This window comes from Acomys russatus, chromosome 27 (genome assembly GCF_903995435.1).
Source record: "Acomys russatus chromosome 27, mAcoRus1.1, whole genome shotgun sequence".
NCBI classification, from domain to species: Eukaryota; Metazoa; Chordata; class Mammalia; order Rodentia; family Muridae; genus Acomys; species Acomys russatus.
This window is the reverse complement of record NC_067163.1, coordinates 45,638,586-45,662,393: the sequence shown is the minus strand read 5'-3', so window position 1 is coordinate 45,662,393 and position 23,808 is coordinate 45,638,586. Positions and strand designations below refer to the sequence as shown.

Sequence of the window (23,808 nt, the reverse complement as noted above, 5' to 3'; positions counted from 1 at the left end):
TTCCTTTGAACTTTTCGTAAGGAAATAATGACCTTGAAAACTTGTGGTAACAGTACAACATTGCAAAGCAGAGGCCACTGCCTCTGTCATTAATCACCCCAGGTGACTGCCTGGAGCTACTGTTGACTTTTCAGAAGGAAAAAGTAAGAGATAGGAAAAAAAAAAAAAAGGTGAACAGGCTCATTACAAGCTACTCTGTCATAAGAAAACATGGAGCACCTGAGTGCTCATCCAGCATGCAGAATCTGTTTTAATCTTACTTTCAATATGCAATTTGACACGGTTTTGTTTGGAGCTTCTGTCAGATTGAATTCACTATGCTAAGACAGCCAATAAGAACTTAGTTCCCCAACAGCTACATATTGCTTGAGTATATTAGCTTTTTTTAAAAAAAGATTTCTTTATTATCATGTATACAGTGTTCTGTCTGCATGTACATCTGTAGGCCAGAAGAGGGCATCAGATCTTATTATAGATGGTTGTGAGCCAACTTGTGGTTGCTGGGAATTAAACTCAGGACCTTTGGAAGAGCGGGCAGTGCTCTTAACCACTGAGCCATCTCTCCAGCCCCAAGTATATTAGCTTTTTAATTGGGCAACAGAGATATAATTCAGGTAGAATTGCAGCAGAACTGTCTCAAATAAGTGAGTCGGCTTCTCTTGTTTTTCATGTTCATAAAACTATTTTTAGAGGTTTCAGGAAGTTATTCAAAATTTTGGGAAATTTTGGTTTAAAAAAAAGTCACTTAGTCACCTGTTAAATTCTTTCTTTCTGGACGAGAATAAGATCAGATCTGTAACACAATCCAAAGTACTCAGAATAAAACAAGATAAATGGAGAAATTGTTAGCTTTAATTTTGGATTGCATTAAAATATAATGTAGAGAATCTAAATTCTCAGCCTTCAGTAAACTTGTATATTCAAAATTAAAGACACAATGGGACTTTCTGAAGTTTTTTGTTTGTTTGTTTTGATTATGGATCTAGGACAAATAATACTTCTGCAGGGGCCCAAATAAAATTGGGGAAAATGGTTAAATAAGCTAGCAATAGCATTTGTGGTCTAGTTTCTGAATGTTGAGAAATTCCAGGCTTAATTAGAGTCCTGTGTAGGACAGTCTGAAATTCTGGACCAATTGGGATTGGAAGTTTTCATTGAAGCTGTCCTGTTCTGATGAGGAGCAGCAACTGAAGCACCTGGTGATGGAACGTGAAGGACACAGGATGTCAGCATCCAGCATGCTGAAAGGAATGAATCCTGCCAGGTCTGATCCAGTGTCCGTAACTGCGTCTTTTGTTCAGAAATTTTCTTGCAAGCATTATACATTCCCAAAGTTATAAATGTATGAGATGTTGGGGATGCACAGAACGATAAAGTCTGGTTCTTTGCTCTTTGTATGAGCAGAAGAAAGACATCTGTAAATCTTCATTTATGCCGTAGAAATATGGCATCTAATAATAAGTCATAGGGACTCTGTAACCAACAAGAAGCATTGGCTGTGCATATGTCTCAGCCAGTCCCAGAGCTATTCCCATGTAGCGGGATTAGCAATATAAGTCACCTGCTTGTTCTGCAGTTTGAATTCTTTACATCCCTGATGTAGTCCCCTCCTTCACTGTCTCCCAATCCCACACTCCCTCCCTCATCCCCTCCCTCTTCCTGTCCTGATCTTCAGAAAGGGGAGACCTCCTCCACTAATATCTGACCTAAGTCTGGAACATGAATGCTGATAGTCAAACTCCACCAAGACAGGGTAAGCAAGTCCTCAATAGTTCCTGCCTCACAATAAATCTGTCAGATATATTAGGCCAGAAGGCTGAAGACGATGCTTCAACCCTATAGAGAATTTTGGGTGACTGTTCAGGCCGCAAACTGTCTCTGTCATCTTCCTGTTTGGGAAGCTGCTAACCTGCACTTCCTGTATTCTCAGATAATTAATTTTATTCTTCTCAAGTCTCTGATGGGTTCAAAGACCAGATAGTTTAGCTTTACAATTAAGGTTTTTTTGTTTTGTTTTGTTTTCTGTTTAAGATACTTTAGGTCTAGATAGAAGTTTTAAGTTGATAATGATGAGATACAATAGATATTGATTTACATTCAGAATTTTAGGCTCACCAAGATAGGAAAGATATTTTATTCAAGGCTGCCAAATACAAATATCCAAAACACTATGAATGTAAGATATATATATAATTCCCCATTGTGTCATGGTTCTTCTTGCTGTAGGTAGTTTATTGTATATATGTGTAATAATATAAATGTATATGCAAAAATTGTTTAACAATAAAATTGTTAAAAAAAAAATAAAGAACAAAGCATGTATCAAGTCAATTGCTCATTCAGAATATTATATCTAAGTTATTTATGGTGTGCATGGGGGAGTAGACAGCTACTTTCTTCTTCAATGACTTCTTCAGGCTGTTTCAAGGAACTCACTGATTTATGAAAATGGATGGTCCATGACCTTCAGTGAACTTACAGTCTCTGTTTCCCAGCTCTGGGATTCTAAGCACTTACCAATGCAGCTGTCCTTTTACAGTGGCCAACACTTCACCAAATGGGCCATGTTCCTTTCTCCTAAACTGTTTCTCATGAATCATATTACACTTGCAATTATATACTTTATGTTAGGATTTTTAAACTGAGGGATTTTGTGATTTTTTAAAATCTTCTCTTATATCTTCAAAACAGCAGATATTCTGTATAATTTCAATTTAAATAGTTTAATGCCATCATTACTTTCTAGGTCTGTTACTGATATATGTCAAACATGACATGTCAGAAGTTTACAATTTTTTTTTTTTACTTTAAAACAGGCAGATTCAACTGATCTGCATCTACATTGACCCATTGATAGAAACATACAACTATTTAAACAGTTGAAGTGTGTTTAGATCAACTGAGAGAATAAAACTTTAACTTAAAATTAGTTTTTTTTGAAAGTGCCCAATTTGTTACTGATGCTTAGCAAAGCAGACATAGAAGGTGTTATTTATAGCACAGAAGGTTGGAGATCACTGATATCTTGGATGTCAGTGTACTGACTCTGTTAGCACTTTGCTATACACGCCCATGTAGGAGTGAAGTATTAAAGGAGCTGTAACTGGGAGAGTGCCTGTCTTTCTTTAACAATCTTCACATTGCCATCTCTTGTCTTTAATAGGGAGACACGTTCTTTGGTCTCTAAATCTCCTGCCTCTGTGTGAAGATGAACCTCATTTCCTTGAAGTATGGTTCCTGTTTCATCTCAAGGAAATGAAGTTCCGTGATAACAAGTAGAAATATTTTATTATTTTTAGTATATAGTTAAGTGATAATATAATTACCTCATTTCATCACTCATCTTTCTCCCTCAATCTTTTTGCATCGATCGTCCTTCTTCTCTCTCAAATTCATGGCCTCTTGTAATGTAATTATTGTTTCACACATATATACACATATATATGTATAAAGATATACACATTTCTAAATATATAACTTTGGACCATACCTGCTGAAGGATTTGTTGCATGCTTATATATATATTTTGTATCATATATTACCATGTAAATTAAGTATAACTATATCACCAAGCAAAATATAATTTTTACATAAAATATAATATATTAATGTAAATATATTAGTTAGTATAATAAACATATTCATGTTTATGTAAATACTAATATTCATGAATATATGATATTTTATATAATTTACATGCTAATATAGATTATATAACCATGTAAAGAAGTCATACACACACACACACATATATATATAATGACAGGTTGATAATTATTATTGGATATAAATTGAGGCCTTATTTTATCTGACTTATTTTATCTGAAAACTTATATAGAGTTTCTTAATGACAGTAACAGAGCTAAATTATTACATATTTTGGGGGCATATTGTCATCTTTTTCATCTGTACACTGCTTAACCACAGAGCATCTAAGGCAGTGTTAGTTCAAAGCCAGATGCAATCTTATGAAAACAGAGAGCAATGTATTAAAATATATAATCCAATGGCCTTCCATGCCCACCCTGGCTCTGACTAATGACAGGGAGACCTTGTTTTTATTATAAGTTTAGGGCACTATAGCTGGGAAGACGCTTAGCGATTCTGACCTCACAATAGGTACCTGGCTTACATTCCACCCCACAGCCTGTTACCTGCCATCTTGGTCTCTCCTCTGTCAACTGCTTCTCCATTTATGTGCCTCCTTCCTCTCTGCTCCCACCTGAGAAACTTTCTCCCACCTCAGAAGTCCCACCTTTTACTCTTCTGCCCAACTATTGGCTGTTCAATTTTTTATTTAACCAATCTGAAAGCGATAGCAATGTTTACAAAATACTAAAGCAAGAGATGCTTCATATTACTGAATACCAGAGTCTGGCCTGTAATCAGTTCTGCATCAGCACAGACATCAGCATTCATTATTTGAATAATATAAGGATAATCTTCATACAGTGCACAAAAACATCACTCCAAGAAAAATACCTGACATGGACCTCTTGCCTCCACATGTTCAGCCATAGAAATATACGTAATATATGTACATACAGGAGCACACACACACACACACACACACACACACACACACACACACACACACACACATACCACAGCTACCATTGAGAATCTTATTTCAAACTTCTCAGTCATATTTGCTTAAACATAAAAAATATAGAGGATAACCGCTTTGTTCATTAAAATGTCTAAGTAAAAAGCAAAACTCTCATACAGGGGCCATGATTGTCAATAAGTGAGTAAACTTATTCAAAGCACTGTTCATAATGAATTAAAAACAATTTATAAGTGATTCATTTTTCCTATTTTAGGGAAATAAAGGCAAGGAGACAGATGAATTCTATTAAGCAATGCAGAACAATCTATATTAAAAGAGATAGCCATCCTCTAAGGAGAACGGTGTCATTGATCGGAAATGTGGAGTAAACAGACATTCAATTTAAAAAATTCCTGAGCTTATTTGTATTGTTAAAGCCTTTTCTTAGGTGCTTTTCAGGCATAAACAGAAGGCTAACTTAACTCTCATCACATTATAGCGTTGAGCAAACATACCTGCTTTTGTCTCTAACATAACATTTGAAAACCTCACAATTGAATTTTTCAGCAAATTGGAATAATTTAAATATTGATTCATATGTTATCAATAGTAAATACAGGAAATACAATCTACTTCAGATAGAAGTGTGGATACACATGCTCACAATCACTCTCATTTTCTTCAGATATTAGTTTATTAATTTTATGTTTAAGTGATGATTAAGGTAACCAAAATACAGAAATATACTGTACGATTACTTTGAGCCAAGTACACATTTTTTTATTTTACTTATACAAGACTAGGCCTAACAGCTCTATCAGCAGGGGAGGAAACTAAATTATTGGCTGAAAACACAAAATTATTTTGTCTATAAGACCCAATACTGATGCTGAAACAATTTTTGATAGATTTCTGAGAACTTAATTAGGATATTTTATCATAAAGAGACACTGTTCTGCATAACAGATTTATTCTTGAGGTCTTGTGTTTCCTTGTATATTTATGGAAGGCAGACAAAATGAAACATTACATAAGGTCACATCCTTGAATTTCTTCTCTATGCCAAGAACTAAAACAGATCTTAAAGTGCTTTTCCACAATCTGAAGAGTTGACCATGTATTTGATTCTCATTATTATAATATTTTTACTGAATCTTTTGGAACTTTCTGCAACATATCTTGATCATATTTCTTGCCACAGCTCCTCCCTACACCCTCACCAATTATATCTATTTCTTTAGAAGGCACAACTGATCAAACAGTATTTGCTCTGATCTTCTGGTTCTTGCACACTTTTAATGTCCTTTTCCAAAATATTTCCAGAGCTTGCAGAGGGAGTCGGCTCTAGATTTAATAACTTTGGTCAGGCAACCTATGGCCAGTTAAACTTTGTATTTTGACAAGTTGTGGCTTTCCCTAACTATCTCTGCCTGCTGCTATGAGAAGCTTCTTTGATGAAAGTAAGATCTCCATTTATTTATGGATATAAGAGTGTATATTTAGAATGCAATCATGAGGCAGGTGGCGATGATGAACGCCTTTAATCAGAAGGCAGAGGCAGGCAGATCCCTGAGACCAACCTAATTTACGGAACAAATTTTAGTACAGCCAACATTGCTCAGAAAAACCCTGTCTTGGGGGAAAAAAAACCACCAAACAAACAAAAAGGCAAAACAAAACAAAATACAAAAAGTATGTAGTGATGAATTATACTGAATTGTTGCTTTAATAACACAAAAAAGCAAATCAACTATAATTTAATGACATATATTTTAATGAAAATTTTATGGGTATATGAGTTAGAGAGCGAGGGGCCAGGGGAAGAAGAGAGAGGCAGAGATAGTGAATTTCTATCTCTGTGTGTACTTTGGAGATGTGTAGTAACATGCAATGTCACCACACACATGAGCCTGCCCTGCATAGGGATGGAAACAGTGAGTTTACTGCTGAAAATCATACATGATAACTCTCTCTATATATAATTTCTCTGCTTCCATTTAATAATGGAATAAGAACACTGAATTCTAAAAATTTACTTCAAGCAAAATATTTATTTGCTATTCTTAAATTTATTTACTTGAAACCTCCTGTGTCTTACCCTCACTTTCTCGCTCCTAAATATATAACCTCTTCTTTTTTAGTTACTATTGATATTTAATATATATTTCTCTGTGTTTATAATTTTACACAAATGTATAGCCTACTGAGTCCATTTAGAACAGTAGTTCTTGACCTCCCTAAAGATGTTATGCTTTATTATTGTTCCTTATGCTTTGGTGACCCCCAAGCATATAATTATTTTCATTGCTATGGAATAACGGTGATTTTGCTACTGTTATGGGTTATAATGTAAATATAAGTGTTTTCCAAGGTTCTTAGGCGACCCATGTGAAAAGGTAGTTCAACTTCAAAATGGGTCTCAATCCACAGGTTAAGAACCACTGATTAAGAAAGGAGTGTATGTTTTCTGTAATTCTGATGCCTTAGTTGAAACAAGAAGGGGTAGCTGTACTACAGAACACAACAGGAGAGTTAGAGAAAATGATACTTCATATCTTCTATATCTCTTGATGCAGCAGAGGTAACATTTTCTTTGAATTAAAAGGAAAATAATTAGCTGGGTGTGGTGGCACATGCTTTTAATCACAGCACTCAGGGGGAGGTGAGTCAGTTGGATCACTGTCTGTTGCAGGCAGCCTGGTCTACAAAGCAAGTCCAGGATGGCCAAGGCTACACAGAGAATCTCTGTCTCTAAAAGCCAAAAATAAATAAAATACATACATACATACATACATACAATAATTTTGCTTCACATCGTATATTTTAAAATGTTATAGAATATTTTAGAAAAGAAATGCTAAGGTAAATAGTATCAAATAGTTATAATAATGTAATTATTAATAGGCAGTATAATTTTCCACATTCTCAAAATGTTAAATTTTTAAATGTGGTATTTGCATTTGTCTTTTAGAATAAGAATTCTGTATTTGATATTTCAAAGTACCATAAACTAAAGAGAAGAGAAATGAATTGCTTTGCTCTTAAAGGTTGGGATGTAAGATTTTGTATGTTAAGTGAAAGTCAAGCTTTCAAGAATAGTTAACAAATGGCTGAGAAACACTTAAAGAAATGATCAACCTCCTTAGTCATCAGGGAAATGCAAATCAAAACAACTCTGAGATTCCATCTTACACCCATCAGAATGGCTAAGATAAAAAATTCAAGCAGCACCACATGCTGGCGAGGATGTGAGGAGAGAGGAACACTCCTTCATTGCTGGTGGGAATGCAAACTAGTACAGCCACTTTGGAAATCTATCTTGTGCTATCTAAGAAAAATGGGAATAGGGCTTCCTCAAGACCCAGCTATTCCACTCCTTGGAATATACCCAGAAGATGCTTCAGCACACAACAAGAAAATTTGCTCAACCATGTTCATAGCAGCCTTATTCTAACAGCCAGAACATGGAAACAGCCTAAGTGTCCCTCAGTAGAAGAATGGATAAAGAAACTGTGGTACATATACACTATGGAATAGTACTCAGCTATTAAAAATAAGGAATTCCCGAAATTTGTGGACAAATGGATTGAACTAGAAATGATCATAATGAGTGAGTTAACCCAGAAGCAGAAAGACTCAAATGGTATATACTCACTTATATCTGCATACCAGCCCAAGGGGCATGTCCCACGAAAGCCTTCAGTTACCAGGAAACTGGGACAGAGGGGAGGACATCCTATTGGGACTTTAGATGAGAGAAGCATGGGAGAATAGCAAAGTAGAAGGATCCAGAGGGTCCTAGAAACCTACAAGTAGAGCATTATGATAGGCAGATTTGGGCCCAGGGGTCCCGCTCATACTAAGGCACCAGCCAAGGACAATACAGGCGGTACACTTTAAACCTCTACCCAGATCTAGCCAATGGCCAGAACATTCTCCACAGTTGAGTGGAGAGTGGGATATGACTTTCTCACGTACTCTGGTGCCTCGCATTTGACCATGTCCCCTGGAGGGGGAGACCTGGTGGCACTCAGAGGAAGGACAGCAGGTTACCAAGAAGAGACTTGATACCCTATGAGCATATACAGGGGGAGGTAATCCCCCACAGGAAGAGTCATAGGGGAGGGGAATAAGGGGAAAATGGGAGGGAGGGAAGAATGGGAGGATACAAGGGATGGGATAAACATTGTGATGTAACAAGAATAAATAAATTAAAAAAAAAAAAAAGAATAATTAACAAATGCACCGTGTCACTAAGCCGGACCAATAGTTCCTGACACTAGCATTATAAGGTAACATTAATAAGAAACCTGGATTTTCAGAGCCCAAGGTGCAATAGAAATCTTTCAATAGAGCATGTGCATAAGAATACACCTGTCCCAAAAACTCAAGTGACACCACATGCTGGCAAGGATATGGAGAAAGAGGAGCACTCCTTCATTGCTGTTGAGAATGCAAACTTGTACAATCACTTTGGAAATCTATCTGGCGCTTTTTCAGGAACATTGGGAATAGAGTTTCCTCAAGACACAGCTATTCTACTCTTTGGAATATACACAGAAGATGCTCCACCACACAACAAGAACATATCCTCAACTCGGTTCTTAGCAGCCTTATTTATAATAGCCAAAACCTGGAAACAAATGTCCCTCAGTTGAAAAATGGATAAAGGAACTGTGGTATATGTACACCATGGAATACTACTCAGCTATTAAGAACGAGGAAATCATGAAATTTGTGGGAAAATGGATGGAATTAAAAATGAGTGAGTTAACCCAGAAGTAGAAAGGCTCACATGGTATACACTCACTTATAATTGGCACTGGCCCAAAAGGCATGTCCCATAAAAGTCTTCACTTATCAGGAGATTGGAATAGATGTGAGGATATCCTATTGAGATCCTGGTGAGAGAAATACAGAAGAATGGGGAAATAGAAGGACCCAGAGAGTCCTAAAAACCTACAAGAAGAACATCATGACAGGTTGATCAGGGTCCAAGGGCGTCTGCTCAAACTTCCGCAGCAACCAAGGACAGTACAAGCATAAGCCCTGAACCTCTTCTCAGATCTAGCCAATGGACAGGACATTCTCCACAACTGTGTGGAGAGCGGGAACTGACTCTGACATGAACTCTGGTGCCCCATATTTGACCATTTTCCCTTAGTGGGGAGACCTGGTGGCACTCAGAGAAAGAATACGCAGGCTACCAAGATGAGACTTGATAGCCTATGACCATGAAGTGGGGGAGGAGGTCCCCCTCAGTCATAGACCTAGGGAAGGGGAATAAGGTGAAAGCGGGAGGGAGGAGGGAACAAGAGGATACAAGTGATGGAATAACAATTGAGATATAATCTGAATAAATTAATTAAATTAAAAAAAATACACCTGTCTTATTACTGGTAGCTGGTATAAAGGGTAATATATTAATGATTACAATACCAGGAAAGGCATAGTTCTGTGTTTAAAAGATAAATACAAAAATAACATTAGTCTCTCACATAACCTTAGCTTTGGGACCACTTAAATCTGGAAGAAAAGGAAAGCATAAACCAGTGGCAACGCTATCAAAGCAAGTATCAATCAATACAGTTGATTGAAAATACTGTTGAGTACTCCCAGCAGATGAAGGTGTGAATTTCTCCGTACATCATCTTAATGGCAATATTTTCCACAAAGCGACATGGCACACTCCTTTCATATTTCATGAGTTCTATTTGCCTGACTTCTAAGTGCCAAATGTGCTGGTGAACAGTGCCTTAATATTCATGGGGTTTTTCAGATGTCTTCAACAGTTGTCAAGTAGAGAAACGGCTTCATCAGTAAGGAATTTGACTTATGATTTTTGCCACACATAAAACTGTGTAGTCATTCACATATGCATTCTCTCTGAAAGGTATTATTTGCATGCCCAGCTTATATGAAAATTATACAGATATAAAAATCTTCATAGGCCCTAAAAATATTCCATATACTACTTAGCTGTATGTATACTTAATATTCCAGGAAATTTTGTCAGCCTCAGACATTTAAAGGTTGAACTATTTTTATAAATTCAGTTTGAAAGACACAGGCAAGTAGGTATCCTGACACTTGCCAGGACTGGACACCATGAGAACACAAGTGACACATACACGGGGACAAGTTTTTATCTCTTACTCTTATATAATTGAAACATATTTAATATTTTGTTTAGGAAAAAATAGTATTATTTGGTTGTGAGCCATCTCTTCAGCCCTCAAGCAAAAGATAAGAGAAGCTCCCTTCATCACAAAGGTTTATCTCTGTAAGCATATTCTATATATCTTGCTTATGGAACTATAAAGCAAACTAAAATATCCTCATGTAGGTCATTGTTATCAATCTTAAAAGTTTTATTTTTTCGTGCATTAACAGTAATTAGTCACTGGGCAGCTCCGGCTTCATGTGGGTCCCCTGATAAGGGCTTAGGGAGCTATCTTTGACAAAGAATCTGTTGCTGGCTTTTTGATGACCTCTCCTTGGTGCACCTGCTTCACCAGGCCACAGGAGAAGAGGATTTCCTCGGTCCTGATGGGACTGGATGAGCTTGCCTGCTTAGGTTCTGGCGGGGGGGGGGGGGGCACTCCCGTTCCCTGAGGAACAGGGGAAGGAGATAGGTGAAGAGTGAGGGAGGGTGAGTCTGTCAGAAGAAGATGGAGAGGTTACAACTGAGATGTAAAAGGAATAAGTAAACTAATTTAAAAAAAGAAAATATAAAATGCAACAATATAATATAATACATATGTATTTAAAAAGGAAACTTCCTTATTGAAAAATAAGGCTACAAGAGCAGCACAAAGGAACAGCTGTAATCCCAGAGACAGGAATCAAAAGTTGAAGACCAGTGTTAGCTACATATCAGGTTCGTATCTCAAAAAACTATTAAAATAATAATGAGGCTACTTAGTCATCGTCTTTTATTTTAAAAAGGGGGGAGAGGCTCTAAGTCTTAGAAAATTTTTTAAAATATATTTTGTTAATTTTTTCATATTACATCTCAATTGTTATCCCATCCCTTGTATCCTCCCATTCCTCCTTCCCTCCTGCTTTCCCACTCCCATGCCCTATGACTGTGACTGAGGTGGACCTCCTCCCCCTGTATATGATCATAGGTATCAAGTCTTTTCTTGGTAGCCTTAGAAAACTTTTAAAGGCAGCAACACGTCTATTTTTAACATTGAGACAGGGGACACCAGAGCTGACAATGTACATTTTTCACATAGGGGTGTGTGTGTGTGTGTGTGTGTGTGTGTGTGTGTGTGTGTGTGTGTGCGTGCGCGCGCGCGCGTGTGTTATATATGTGTGTGTGTGGTTGTTGTATTGTTGTTGTTGCTGTTGTTGTTGCTGTTGCTGTTGATACATAGAAGAGAGTACGGAGCAAAGGCATCAGTCCATGTCTTCCTTCCTTTAGGACAGGGAGATTTCAGTAAGCCTGATAAAAAAAAAAAAAAAACAAAAAAACAAAAAAACTCTTGAGCCATTTTCAAGTCAGGTGGGATCTAGGTACTGAAAACCTGTACTTAAAGCCTCAAGTCGATGCTATAAATTATTGACCGCCAGAGTTTGGGGAATTTTTTTTAACTTAAAGGGGAAGTATACTACGTACTGCCTACCCCTACACCTACCGCCTTTAAAACACACATAACTGCCTAAGACACAGCAAGGGAGTACAGATACGCTTTCACTTTGAGGAGCTTTTCAAGGCCAACGGCATGAGCAGCTTCAGAAGCCTCAGTCTGGGAACGGATTCTAACCCGTCTCTTTCCAGTTTGCGATCCAATCTCTCTTCACAATCCTGAACTTTCTCCATCAGGTCCTCAACATAGATGGCTGACACTCCAGTCAAAGTGACTCGCACCGTCATCACGAACTCGGTAACCCCAGGACTGGAGTCATTGACTATCGTAGGGTCCCCTCGGGTGCTGGTCCGGCCGTTGGGCCTTATCCGTCTGCTGCAGCTGTCATCTACCTGCCTGGCTTTCTCACTAGTGCTCTACGTAGGTGCCTGGAAGGGCACCTTGGGCAGCTGGTGCCTGTTCTCCTGGTGCTTCTGCTTCGCCATGACCCTGATGGTCTTGAGTGTGGAGTTGACTAGACTTCAGAGGCGCTACGCCAAGTCATGGCTGGAATTCCCCATCACCTGTGCCTGCTATGGTTTCCTCTTCAGTCTGTCTTCTTCCATCATCTATTCGACCACCTATGTGCGGTTCATGGCTTATGGATACCCCAGAACACAGGCTATTAGAGCCACTGTCATCTCCTGCGTCTCCTGTGTGGCTTATGCGACAGAAGTGACCTGGACTCTGGCAAGGCCTGGTGAGATCCCTAGCTACATGGCCACTGTGTCGGGGCTGCTCAAGATTGTTGAATCTTTCGTAGGCTGCCTCATCTTTGTCTTCATCAACAACCCACAACTTTACATGCATATATCAGCCCTGGAGTGGTGCGTGGGCGTCTATATCATATGTTTCATCCTAACCATGGTGGCCATCCTGCTGAATCTGGGACATTGTATCATCCCCTTTCCGACTTTCTTGACGAGCATAGCTTTCCTGTCTGTCCTCTTATACACCACCGCCATTGTCCTGTGGCCTGTGTACCAGTTTGGTGAGGGGTTTGGTATCTCGTCCAATCATTTAATGGGTTTGAATTGTCATTATAGAACTCCCTACTCAGTGTGTAACTGGGACCGCCAAGTGGCAGTGGCGGTCTTGACCGGTATCAACCTGTTGGCTTATATAGCTGATTTTATCTACTCAAAATAGCTGATTTTGAGGTCTAAGGTTCAAAAGAGGATCCTTGGCATATCCCTGCTGTAACGCCTTCATCTTTCTTATGCTGTTTCCTCCTGTCTGTTTTTCTTTATAACATCTTCCTGACTCATTTTTCTATTTCCGGTTTGTTTATCTTCCCTTCCCTTCCCTTTTTTTTTTTTTTTTTTTTTTTTTTCCGGGATCCTTTTCCATTTCCTATTTTGCCCTGGAGCTGTTTCTTCACAGCACTCATCTTTAACACTTTTGTTTGTCCAGTCTATGTTTTTCTATTCGTTTTCTCATCTGTTTACTTCCTGTTTACTTCCATTCTTTCTCTTCTCTGGGAGAGCCCTTAGACTTCCAGTTGGTTTATCCACTACTCCCACCCCAAAGGCGTTGGCCTCTTAAATCCCAGACTCCTTTGCTGCTCTTCATGCCACGGACTTAAGAAGTGGCCTCCTGCTAAGCCATGATGAAATGTTGCTCTAAGTTTCCAAGTTTCTTCTTTAAACACTGTTATTTTTACCTTACATGTTCCCTCAGTTAGTCCTTAATTTTTATGTCTAAGCTGAAAAATTATAACCTATCAGGAATTTCTGTCTGAAGTTCCTCTTTGTTTGACTGATTACTACTGGATGAGTTTGATCTCAGACTTATTATGCCAAGTCTTATTGATCCCACACATGCAATAGCAAAGCATATTTTATTTCATGTGCTCAACTGGACATCATTAATCTACTACACAGAAACTTTTTAAAAAATACATATCAAGTGAATTATTTAAATATCCTACATATATCATCCATATAATTTATGTAAACACAAAACTGATAAGAGCTCCTAATAAAAATCTACATTATTTTGACTTAAGTTAAGAAACTGAATGTTGTATTATGTTGTTAAATACAGTTTGAATATATAAGCAAAGTGCATCCATACACACACATACACACACACACAGACACACACACACACATTGCATCATATAGTGTTGGTTTAATTCCACCGTTTTCTACTTATGTTAATACTTCCTTTGGTTGCCAAGCTTCATTTTGTTGAACTAATGAAACCGAACTTATGATACTATTTTCCTTTAAGATATTATATACTATAAATAGTTGAGTTTTTCTCACATGTAATCTTTTCTTACTTAGGAAATAAAATGCTAAGGTTATTATCATACTGTACTTTGCAACAGGATTACATTAGCAAACACAAAGAATCATTTTCTTACATGTAGGAAGACTTTTTTTTTCACAATTTTCACATAGACATCATCAATATTGATGTTAACTGCTAATTGATGCTCTTTCTCAAACATAGCACTTAAAACAATTTGTCACAGTGTTAATTATACTTTCTCAACTTTCAAGATGGAGAGAAAATACCAAGCACTTAATTAAGGAGAGCAAAGGAAACTCTAGCTTGGACATCTATGGGTCTATCATAAAAACTTTTAAACAGTTGTTGGGAAGATTTAAAAATACTTGTGCATAACTGTGAACTTCCTAATAAGGAAGTCTCTAAACAAAGGAGAATGGATTATGTGGATTAACTTGAAACTGTTTTAAGAAGACATGATATTACCTAGTTTCCATTTTGAGACATCCTGATCTTAGTTTCATGTTCAAAGAATGGAAAGAAAATTATTGAGTGTGCCATGAATAATAATTTTTACAAAAATAGGGAAGGAAATAATATTTACTGGCCTTTAGGAGGCAAATAGATTATAAAATTAGGTTGTGTATTTCCCTGTTTTCTTAGAAGCACGGGCTACACTAGCCGTTTCAGGTCAGGGTGACGTGTATCCCCAAGAAGCTTCTCCAACAGGGTAACTCAGAAGGGCTCTGTAGGGGAAGCTGGAGCCTACCAAAGACAGGACTTCCCAGTGAAGCTGAGCAAATACTTTAGGAGAGAAATGTGAGAGTGGGAAGCGGTGAAGCAGCCCCTGGATACTCACAGAGAAAACTACAGAAAACAAACACCACTAGCTAAATGGCCCAATGGTCAACAATTGTAACAGGTTTCATTTCAAAGTAATGTCACAGAGAAGCTAATTTCTGTGTGTATAGTTGCTGTGACAGTCAGCATCGGAGCTACTAAATAAATCTTACTTTAGATTTTAAATGATAAAAATGCTCTCACAACATATGTTTGATTAAATGAGTCAACAAAGTATCAGTATATAGAAACAATTTCTTTACAAAACAGTAATTTAGTCAATCATAATGAGTAACATTCTGGGAAGAAACAGGAAAATCTACCCTTGTGATTACTGAGACTCATATTTTTAAGGAGTAGTATATTAGCCTGGCATAGTGGTTCATGCCTTTAATCCCACCACTTGGGAGGCAGAGGCAGGCAGATCACTGTGAGTTCAAGGCCAGCCTGCTCTACAAAACTATTCCAGGACAGCCAAGGATAACACAGAGAGACCCTGTCTCAAAAAAAAAAGTAGTATATTATGGAATTTATTGAAGATTAAATGGGAAGCAGTGAATTAGGTATGCATAAAAATATCATTTATTGACTCTACTCTAGGCAAGACCCATATTTTATGATAATATCCATGGTTAATGCTTTACCATTAAAACACATTAAAAATATTTCAAAGGTGTCTCTCTAGAAAGATTTTTCTCAGATATTCTCTTTCTTTTTGAACTGACTCCTCAACATGAAACCAATACTTCCAACTGTATGTTTGAGGTGCTGAGGCAGAGGGACTGAGTGGTTTTACAAGACTAAGGCTCTATGGTAAGAGTTTGAAAGAGCTAGCTTTACAACTATAATAGCCATGATCTTTGCACATGCAGTCCTTCCTTCCTCCATTGATATTTATGATAAGCAAATTATCAATGAGTCTTTGGATCGATGCACCAGCGTCATTATTCCGTAAGAACTGGGTGTAATGAAACACCATCATTTGGCTTAATTTGCTGAGGGGTATTGCATAATATATATTCCTCAAACTAGTCCAGTTATATTCTTTATAAAATAGTTTATAAAAACTGTAGATATATAGTGTGGTACTTTTTAAAGTTCTTAGGAATCCAAGAAAAATTACATCCATTATTTGATAATTGGAGTTCTTAATCAGCTCCATTTATTCATCTCACAGAATACAGATTATGACATTACTTAGGAAACTGTATTTATTTATTTATTTATTTATTTATTTATTATGAATCAGACCACTGTCAGCCTTAAGAATAGAGACTGGTCTGTGATGGTGTTCATTTTCCTATGGAATTTATTCTGCCAAAGGCAACATTTAACTTTTTGTTGGAAGTATGTTTACTGTTGAAGTTCTTACAATTCAATGCAAGTCGAGCTAGCTATTTCATGGGAAAGTATTCACACTGTTCTCATACAATGACTCACTAACAATATTTTCAAGAAGATATATAAAAACTCTGAAGTCTTTGAGCACAGTCTGAAAGAGCTTTTTTTGTAAACCTGTCTTAGACAATTCAACCATTGGCAAGTCAGTCCCATTATATCTGTTGAAATCGCAAACATCATAGTTTATGCAAACTTATAGGGCATCTAAGCCTATTTAAAGACATTTAAAATATATATATATATATATGTATATGCATATTTTTGAGAGTTTCAGTACAATTAAACACGTTCACCACATGCCTGTCTGATGCTAATGAGGCCCAGAGAAGAGCATCAGATCTCCTGGAACAGGAATTATAGACTGTTATGAGCCTCCATAATGTGTGCTGGAAAGCAAACTCAGGTCCTTCAGAAGAGCAACAAGTGTACCTAACTGCTGATCCACCTCTATACCCCCAGTTTCATGAATGACATGACCATCCTCCATTTAAGTAGAGTTATTTCATTGAGCAAACATTTTCTGATTACTCACTAATGTGGTACTTTGATATAGGTGCATTTTACAGATATCGACAGTAATTCAAAATATTTGGAAGACATGGTTTATTAAAGATGGCAACAAATATATTGCTGTTTCCATTGAGAAGTGAGACTCCTCCCTTACGTTTCATTCTACTTCTGATTGATTGTTTTGAACAGTATAATGCAGTAGAAATAGTGTTGACCTTTCTTAGTCTAGTTCAAAGAGTGCTTGCTGTTGGTGCCTTCTTCCTTTTGAAACTTTGACCTTCAAGTAAAAAATTTAACTTCATGAAATTCCTGTACTGCAATGAAGCCAGGACTGACCTGCCTGCTGGAAGAACTATTTGAAAGACCAGATGTCAAAGGTCTTGGTTATGAGATTTCCATTGAGTTACAAATGTTTCCTAAAGGGAATGTAAACTGTTTACATCAAGCATTTGTTAATGGATCACAATATCAGGCAATTAGCTGAGACTTGGAACTACAGCCGTTCAATATAAGGCATATGACCGCTCCCTGTTTATTGTTGTTGTTGTTGTAGTTAAAATTTTTTCACAAATCTAAGTAAAGAAATAATTTAAGAGTGATGATGTCTTCCATTTTGAACAGTGTAGCCCTATCCCCAATAATAAGCAAAGCCTTGCTACACCTTAGGTTCTGTATTAAAGATGACAACTTCTGCTACACGTGTACATAATCAGGAAGTGACGCACTTCATAGAAGAGAGAATACACTCTGAAGGGTTTGTTAGCTGGGTTTAAAACAACCACAATCACTGTCTTGCTATAGATTTTCATTTATGTCCTGATTTGAGAGCGTTCAGGAACATGAAGCATGTTGACCCAAACTAAACTTTCCCCCTGGCAACAGGCTCTTGCCTAATCATGTGAGTCTCCAATAAACCAGGGCGATCCTGAAATAACTGCAGCTATTCTTCCAGTTCTAATATTTGGTAATGTTATAATTCTTTAAGTCTCTACAATTTCCTTTGGCCTCTTTATATAAACATAAATACATTATGTGTTTAAAATAGTTATGCAGCTAGCATCAATTTTTTTTTGAAGATCATTTAGAACTTAACATGACTCTAACTTTTGGTATCGTATTTTGAATATACAGTCAATATCAAGACAAGAAATGACGAAATTAGCCTGGAAATATAGATATAACCTTCAGACATGCTTTCCATACAGATACAAACTCAGCAGACTTTTGAAAACTTAAGTAAAAATGAAAGTATTCCAATCCACCTATTTTTAAATTATTTTTAAACCTACTATTTTTACTTTTAATTTTAATTACATATGAAACTCAAAACTTAATGATCATTATCTTGTCCTACTATTCCACTTTTTTGTTCTAAGTAAATGCTCATAAATGTCTATGAAAATTGTAATTATTTAATAATACTGGGCAATTGATATGTTTAATTTTATTGTTTTTCATACTAATTGATATGTTAGGCTTTTGAGCATTAGTGATATTTTGCATCAGAATTTAAACAATTTTAAACTCAGATATTTCTCTCTTCGAAATCATGACAAAAATAATAATGCATGTCCCCAAAATTTATTTGAATCACTAAAAAAATCTATTTTAGCTACAAAACTAGATATATTCTTCTTATTTATATAAAATTACATGTTTGGTAAATATAGTTTCAAATTGTTTGTTCAACATAATATAGTCAAAGAGTAGGTGAATATCAATATTTATTCAAGAAAAATATTTTAAATTTCTCATGATAAATAAACACTTATTAAAATCTTCTAATAAAAGCTATAGTCATGTAAAGTGAAAGATGTATCAGGTATACTATATTATACTATATTTTTGTGCATTATATTCATCTACATGTGTTTTCATAGTTTAAATAAAAAATAATAAGCTTATCATTGTTCTAACACCTCACAATTCATTACATTTGTAATTTAAAATTAACATTTCTTATATAACTCTCAAAGCATTACTTACTATAATTATTTGTACATTAATGTCTGATTATATTATACAACATTTATGTTTAATGTCTAAATCACTATGGCTACTAAATTTTTATTTGCTTTGTGGCAATTTTATTAAGAATGGCCCCCATAGACTCATGAATGCGAACGCCTGGTTCATGAGAAATGGCATTATTAGGAGGTGTGGCCTTACCCGAATGGGGTGTGGTCTTGTTGGAGGAAGTATGTGACCGTGGAAGTGGGCTTTGAGTTCCTCTATATGCTCAAGCCATGTCCAGTCTTACTCTCTGCTGCTGCCTACAGATCAAGATGTAGAACTCTCAAGTCTATCTGCATGACGTCATGTTTCCCCCCCCCATGACAACAAGCCACTGAACCCCTGAAACTGTAAGCCAGCCCCAAATTAAATGTCTCTGTTAATAAATGTTGTTGTGGTCATCCTGTCTCTTCACAGCAATAAAACCCTAAGACACTTATTTTCTTCAAATTTCCTTAAAATCTTATTTGCTTGTTTTATTTCATATTTCTTTAAATTTAAACATGCTATTTGTATAGTCACATTCTGTTCTTTACTTGTATGTAGTTTCATCTACTTGCAAATTTAAATTAAACATATTTGAGATGAGTTTTAAATATAGCAAGGACACATTCCTATCTGCTAATGTTATAGATAAGTTTGGAGAACTTGTTTCACAAATAGAGTGAATGAATATTGGTAAGCTATAACTGAAGCTGAATTATTTTGGATTTTTTTTTGTTTGTCTTTTGTTCATTTGTTTGTTTGTTTGTTTGTTTTGAAATAGGGATGATCTGTAGTCCTGGCTGTCTTGAAACTCACTCTGTAGACCTGGCTGGCTCCTAACTCACAGAGAACTACTGCCTCTGTCTCCAAAATTCTAAGATTAAATTTATGCAGCACCCCATCCGTCAGTCAGTGAACTGATCCCTTTGGCACGGATGTAAACATTCATGGTTTTGTACAGTGAATAAACATATATGTATGGAGAAAAGAAGAAAGATCAGGACATGTCTTAAAGTAGAAATAATACCCAGAGTAACAATAATAACAGTTGTTAGAAGATGAAGTCAGAACTTCTATGGGCAGCTGAAAGGAGCCCTGGGAATTTGAGAAGAAAATATTTCAACCAAATTGGAAATGTCACTATTTAAATTTCCCAAAAAAATTCCCTCAAAATTATACAGTAATACTATCAATGGGAAATTTATGCATAATAAGAATGCTATTAGTTTTAATTCTGAATATTTGTTGACTTAACATCTACTTTCAAACTTGATTATATGTCTTATTTTCCAAAAGTGTTATATGGCTGCTCTTATAGCTGAGAGAAACAGTAATGGTCAAACATTTTAAGGCCTGTGGTCAATTCATCCTAGAGAAAGGGAGAAAGGGAAGGGGAAGAGAGAAAGAGGGAGGGAGGGGCAGGAAGGAAAGAAGAAAGGAAGGAAAAGGAAGGAAGGAAGCAAGGGAGGAAGGAAGGAAGGAAAGAAGGAAGGAAGGAAGGAAGGAAGGGAGGGAGGGAGGGAGGGAGGGAGGAAGGGAGGAAGGAAGGGAGGAAGGAAGGGAGGGAGGGAGGGAGGGAGGGAGGGAGGGAGGGAGGGAGGGAGGGAGGCAGGGAGGAAGGAACGGAAGGACTTCTTAATAAAGAACAAGAATATGAGTCAGAAAATTTCTCTTAGCACAGTCAGCCTTTACCCAGGTCACTGTTAAGAAATGAGTTCAAAGACCTGGCTCCCTCTAAATTCACAGAGATCACAGCATGGACTTCATTTTCAGATTTGTTTGCATTGTCACAGTAGAAAACTCACTGTGTACATAATAAGTAAGTAAATCTTTTTTAAAAAGGAAAAAGAAATGTGCATGGGGCCGCAGTAATAGTTCAGTAGTTAAGAGTAACTGCAGTTCTTTTTCAGTGGCCTGGAATCATAGCATCCACTAGGGTGACTCAACTGCTTGTAATTCCATCCTTTGGGGAGTTGACTTTCCATTCTGGTCTCCTCAGACACTGCAATCAAATACACATTGCCTACCACCCCACACTTGTCCAACTAATTAAAATTACAAATAAAATCTTCTTTAAAAGGAAATTACACATTAAACAAAGTTGGGTATGGTAAGAAAGGAGCCTCCCACAAATTTTACTCAACATTTGAAGAAAGTGAGTCAGTTCAATTTTCTCTAAAAATTATTTATGAGACTGGAACACTTCTGCATGTATTCCATCACTTGCTAGATGCATGCTGCATTTTTACATCATTTAGTAAAACCTTGTATTTGTTACCCAACTGAATTACTTCTTTTATGTTATATATTTACCTTACCAAACATGACTATGGTAATTGTCATTCACATAGATCATGGGGTCCCCTGTTCTAAAACTTTTTAAAGAGACCATTTATTTGATTCTTCTAAAAGAAAGGCAGTTTTTTCCCACTGACAATGACCCTGATCGCTGCAAACCAAAGCCTGCCTCTCTTTTTAAGGCCTTCTGCTCACTGCCCCTTTTTAAATTGACCCAGCAGCTGTCACTCTTGCTGCACCATGCTCCCTGCAGCTGTGTGTTGATTCTCTGAGAAAGCTGCATTGAAGTAGCTGCTCCTGAATCTAATTTTTCCATCCAGTTTTACTCTGTATTAGTTTGAACAGACAACACCGTCTCTTTCTGTCTACACACATACACCATGGAATTACAAAAAGAAGTCCAGAAGGCTACAGCATTCATTAAGGTGGAAATACAGTAAACATTTATTATATCAGATATAGCAGACTGCACACCACTGACCGAACAACGGATGTGTCAGAATGATGCATTACTTGAATTTTGCCTCGCTTTCCTCTCTCTTCTCTACCTGCAGACAAATATGGGAGTGGGTTTTAAAAAGAAAACTAAATCTGGAGACAGAATAAATGATATCAGAGCTCCCTGAAGATGTAATAAAAACAAACAGGTAGAGGTCATTATGTTTCCTGTATATTGATTTCGGTAGTCAATATCGTTAGCAGCTAGTAGAAAAGCAGATTCGTTGGGTAATTTTTAGATACAGTGTTAAAGGAAAGACGATGTAGTTTGTCGTTTAACATTTAATGAGACAACACATTCATCAACTAATATCAAAAAGAAAGAATAGTCAAATTATTAAAGGAATTTCCTATAGACATTAAAGATTTAGAATGTGTAAAATGGAGTGAAAGGTGATTTTTTTGGCATTATATTATTATAAGTAAGTCTTTGAATGAGGCGATGATAACTAAAAATATTTTCCACATGAGCATACATTTGAATATTTTCTGGTATTGCTCCTCTGGCCGCTGACATTCCCTCACAACCCAGAAGCAGTGTTATTAATAAAAGTAGAAAGTCTTCTAATGCTTCACAGAGGCAGGAACATGGAGCCACGTTCTGTTAATCCCACAATGCCAGTGTTTATAAAAACAAAAATCATTTGGAGGTCCTGAGCAACAGTAGAATATTTGCACTCAGGAGACAGCGGCAGACAGATCATTGTAAGTTCAAAGCCAGCTTGGTCTATGAAGCGACTCCAGGACAGCCAAAGCTACAAAAACAAAACCCAAACCAAAACAAACCTAACCAACCAAACAAACAATGAATAACATTCTGTGGTTTCAACACTCCATCACTCAGACACTCTAACACCATCAACTTCCAACATCATTCTATCATGAACAGTGATAGTATAATCCAAAAAGAAAATCAAACACAAACCCAACTGCTCTATGTGCTATTTCAATGGATATTTTTTCAAGGAATATATGCATGCTTATAAATACATACATACATGCATATAAAAATATATATGAGAAAATATTCTACTGGTTGATATATCTAGTCTTTTATGTCTAATTCTGTTTCTATTCCTGAAGCTCTTCAGAAATCTTTGTAAACACATCTTTCTGACTGATATATGCATGCTAATCTAAGCCTCTATCACCCAGTAGCCACAGAAGGCTATCACCACACAGACTATCATGATGCAGTGATTCCATCAAGTGCTATAGATATCAGCTACACCATCCAGTGCACACTTGGACTAAATGTGAGATGAAGTTTTTCTTCACAGAATAAAACCCAACTCTAACATATATAATTTGTTCAAATTTGGAAAAATAAACCATCCAAATCAAATTTCTCCTTTAAAACTTTGTGGGTTTTGTCACAATACCAGAAGGCACTTGTACAGGACCCTGCCAAGCACTCTCTGCACGCAGAGCAGAATGCTCCAATTTACAGTCTTCGAAAAAGGACAGCTCAACCCAATGTAATGTCTTTTGGCTGACGATTTGTATGCTTAGTCTCTGCCCAACATGCTTTAGTCTGAAAGAGCCAAGCTATAAAGCCTAGAATTATAGTTTATAATAGGACGCTTGATAGAGTTGTTTGCACTGATATTGCACCCGATGTAGCAGGAGAATAATTTGTATTTTAAAGAGATGGGAGTGTTCCTTGTGGCCAAAAAAAGAATAGTAGACTTTACAATGATTATTTCCGAGAATGCAACTTTTCTACCTCTTCGCCTATGCTAGAGTATGTTTAGGCTATTTCCATATATATATATAAACATATATATATATATATATATTCATAACCAGATTATTTAAGTTAATTTGTCTTTCTTTTTTCCA

General features: G+C 36.7%; 1 protein-coding gene and 1 pseudogene across 1 annotated transcript; one reads left to right on the top strand and one right to left on the bottom strand.

Annotated features, from left to right (window-relative positions):
* The window catches only part of LOC127210112 (uncharacterized), a 188,863-nt pseudogene extending 186,263 nt beyond the window's left edge, over positions 1 to 2,600 (bottom strand).
* A 9,793-nt stretch (positions 2,601 to 12,393) lies between these two features.
* LOC127210111 (myeloid-associated differentiation marker-like) lies at positions 12,394 to 13,332 on the top strand. Its single transcript, XM_051169800.1, has one exon. The coding sequence runs from the start codon at positions 12,394 to 12,396 to the stop codon at positions 13,330 to 13,332; it is 939 nt and encodes a 312-aa protein (XP_051025757.1).
* The last annotated feature ends 10,476 nt before the right edge of the window (positions 13,333 to 23,808 follow it).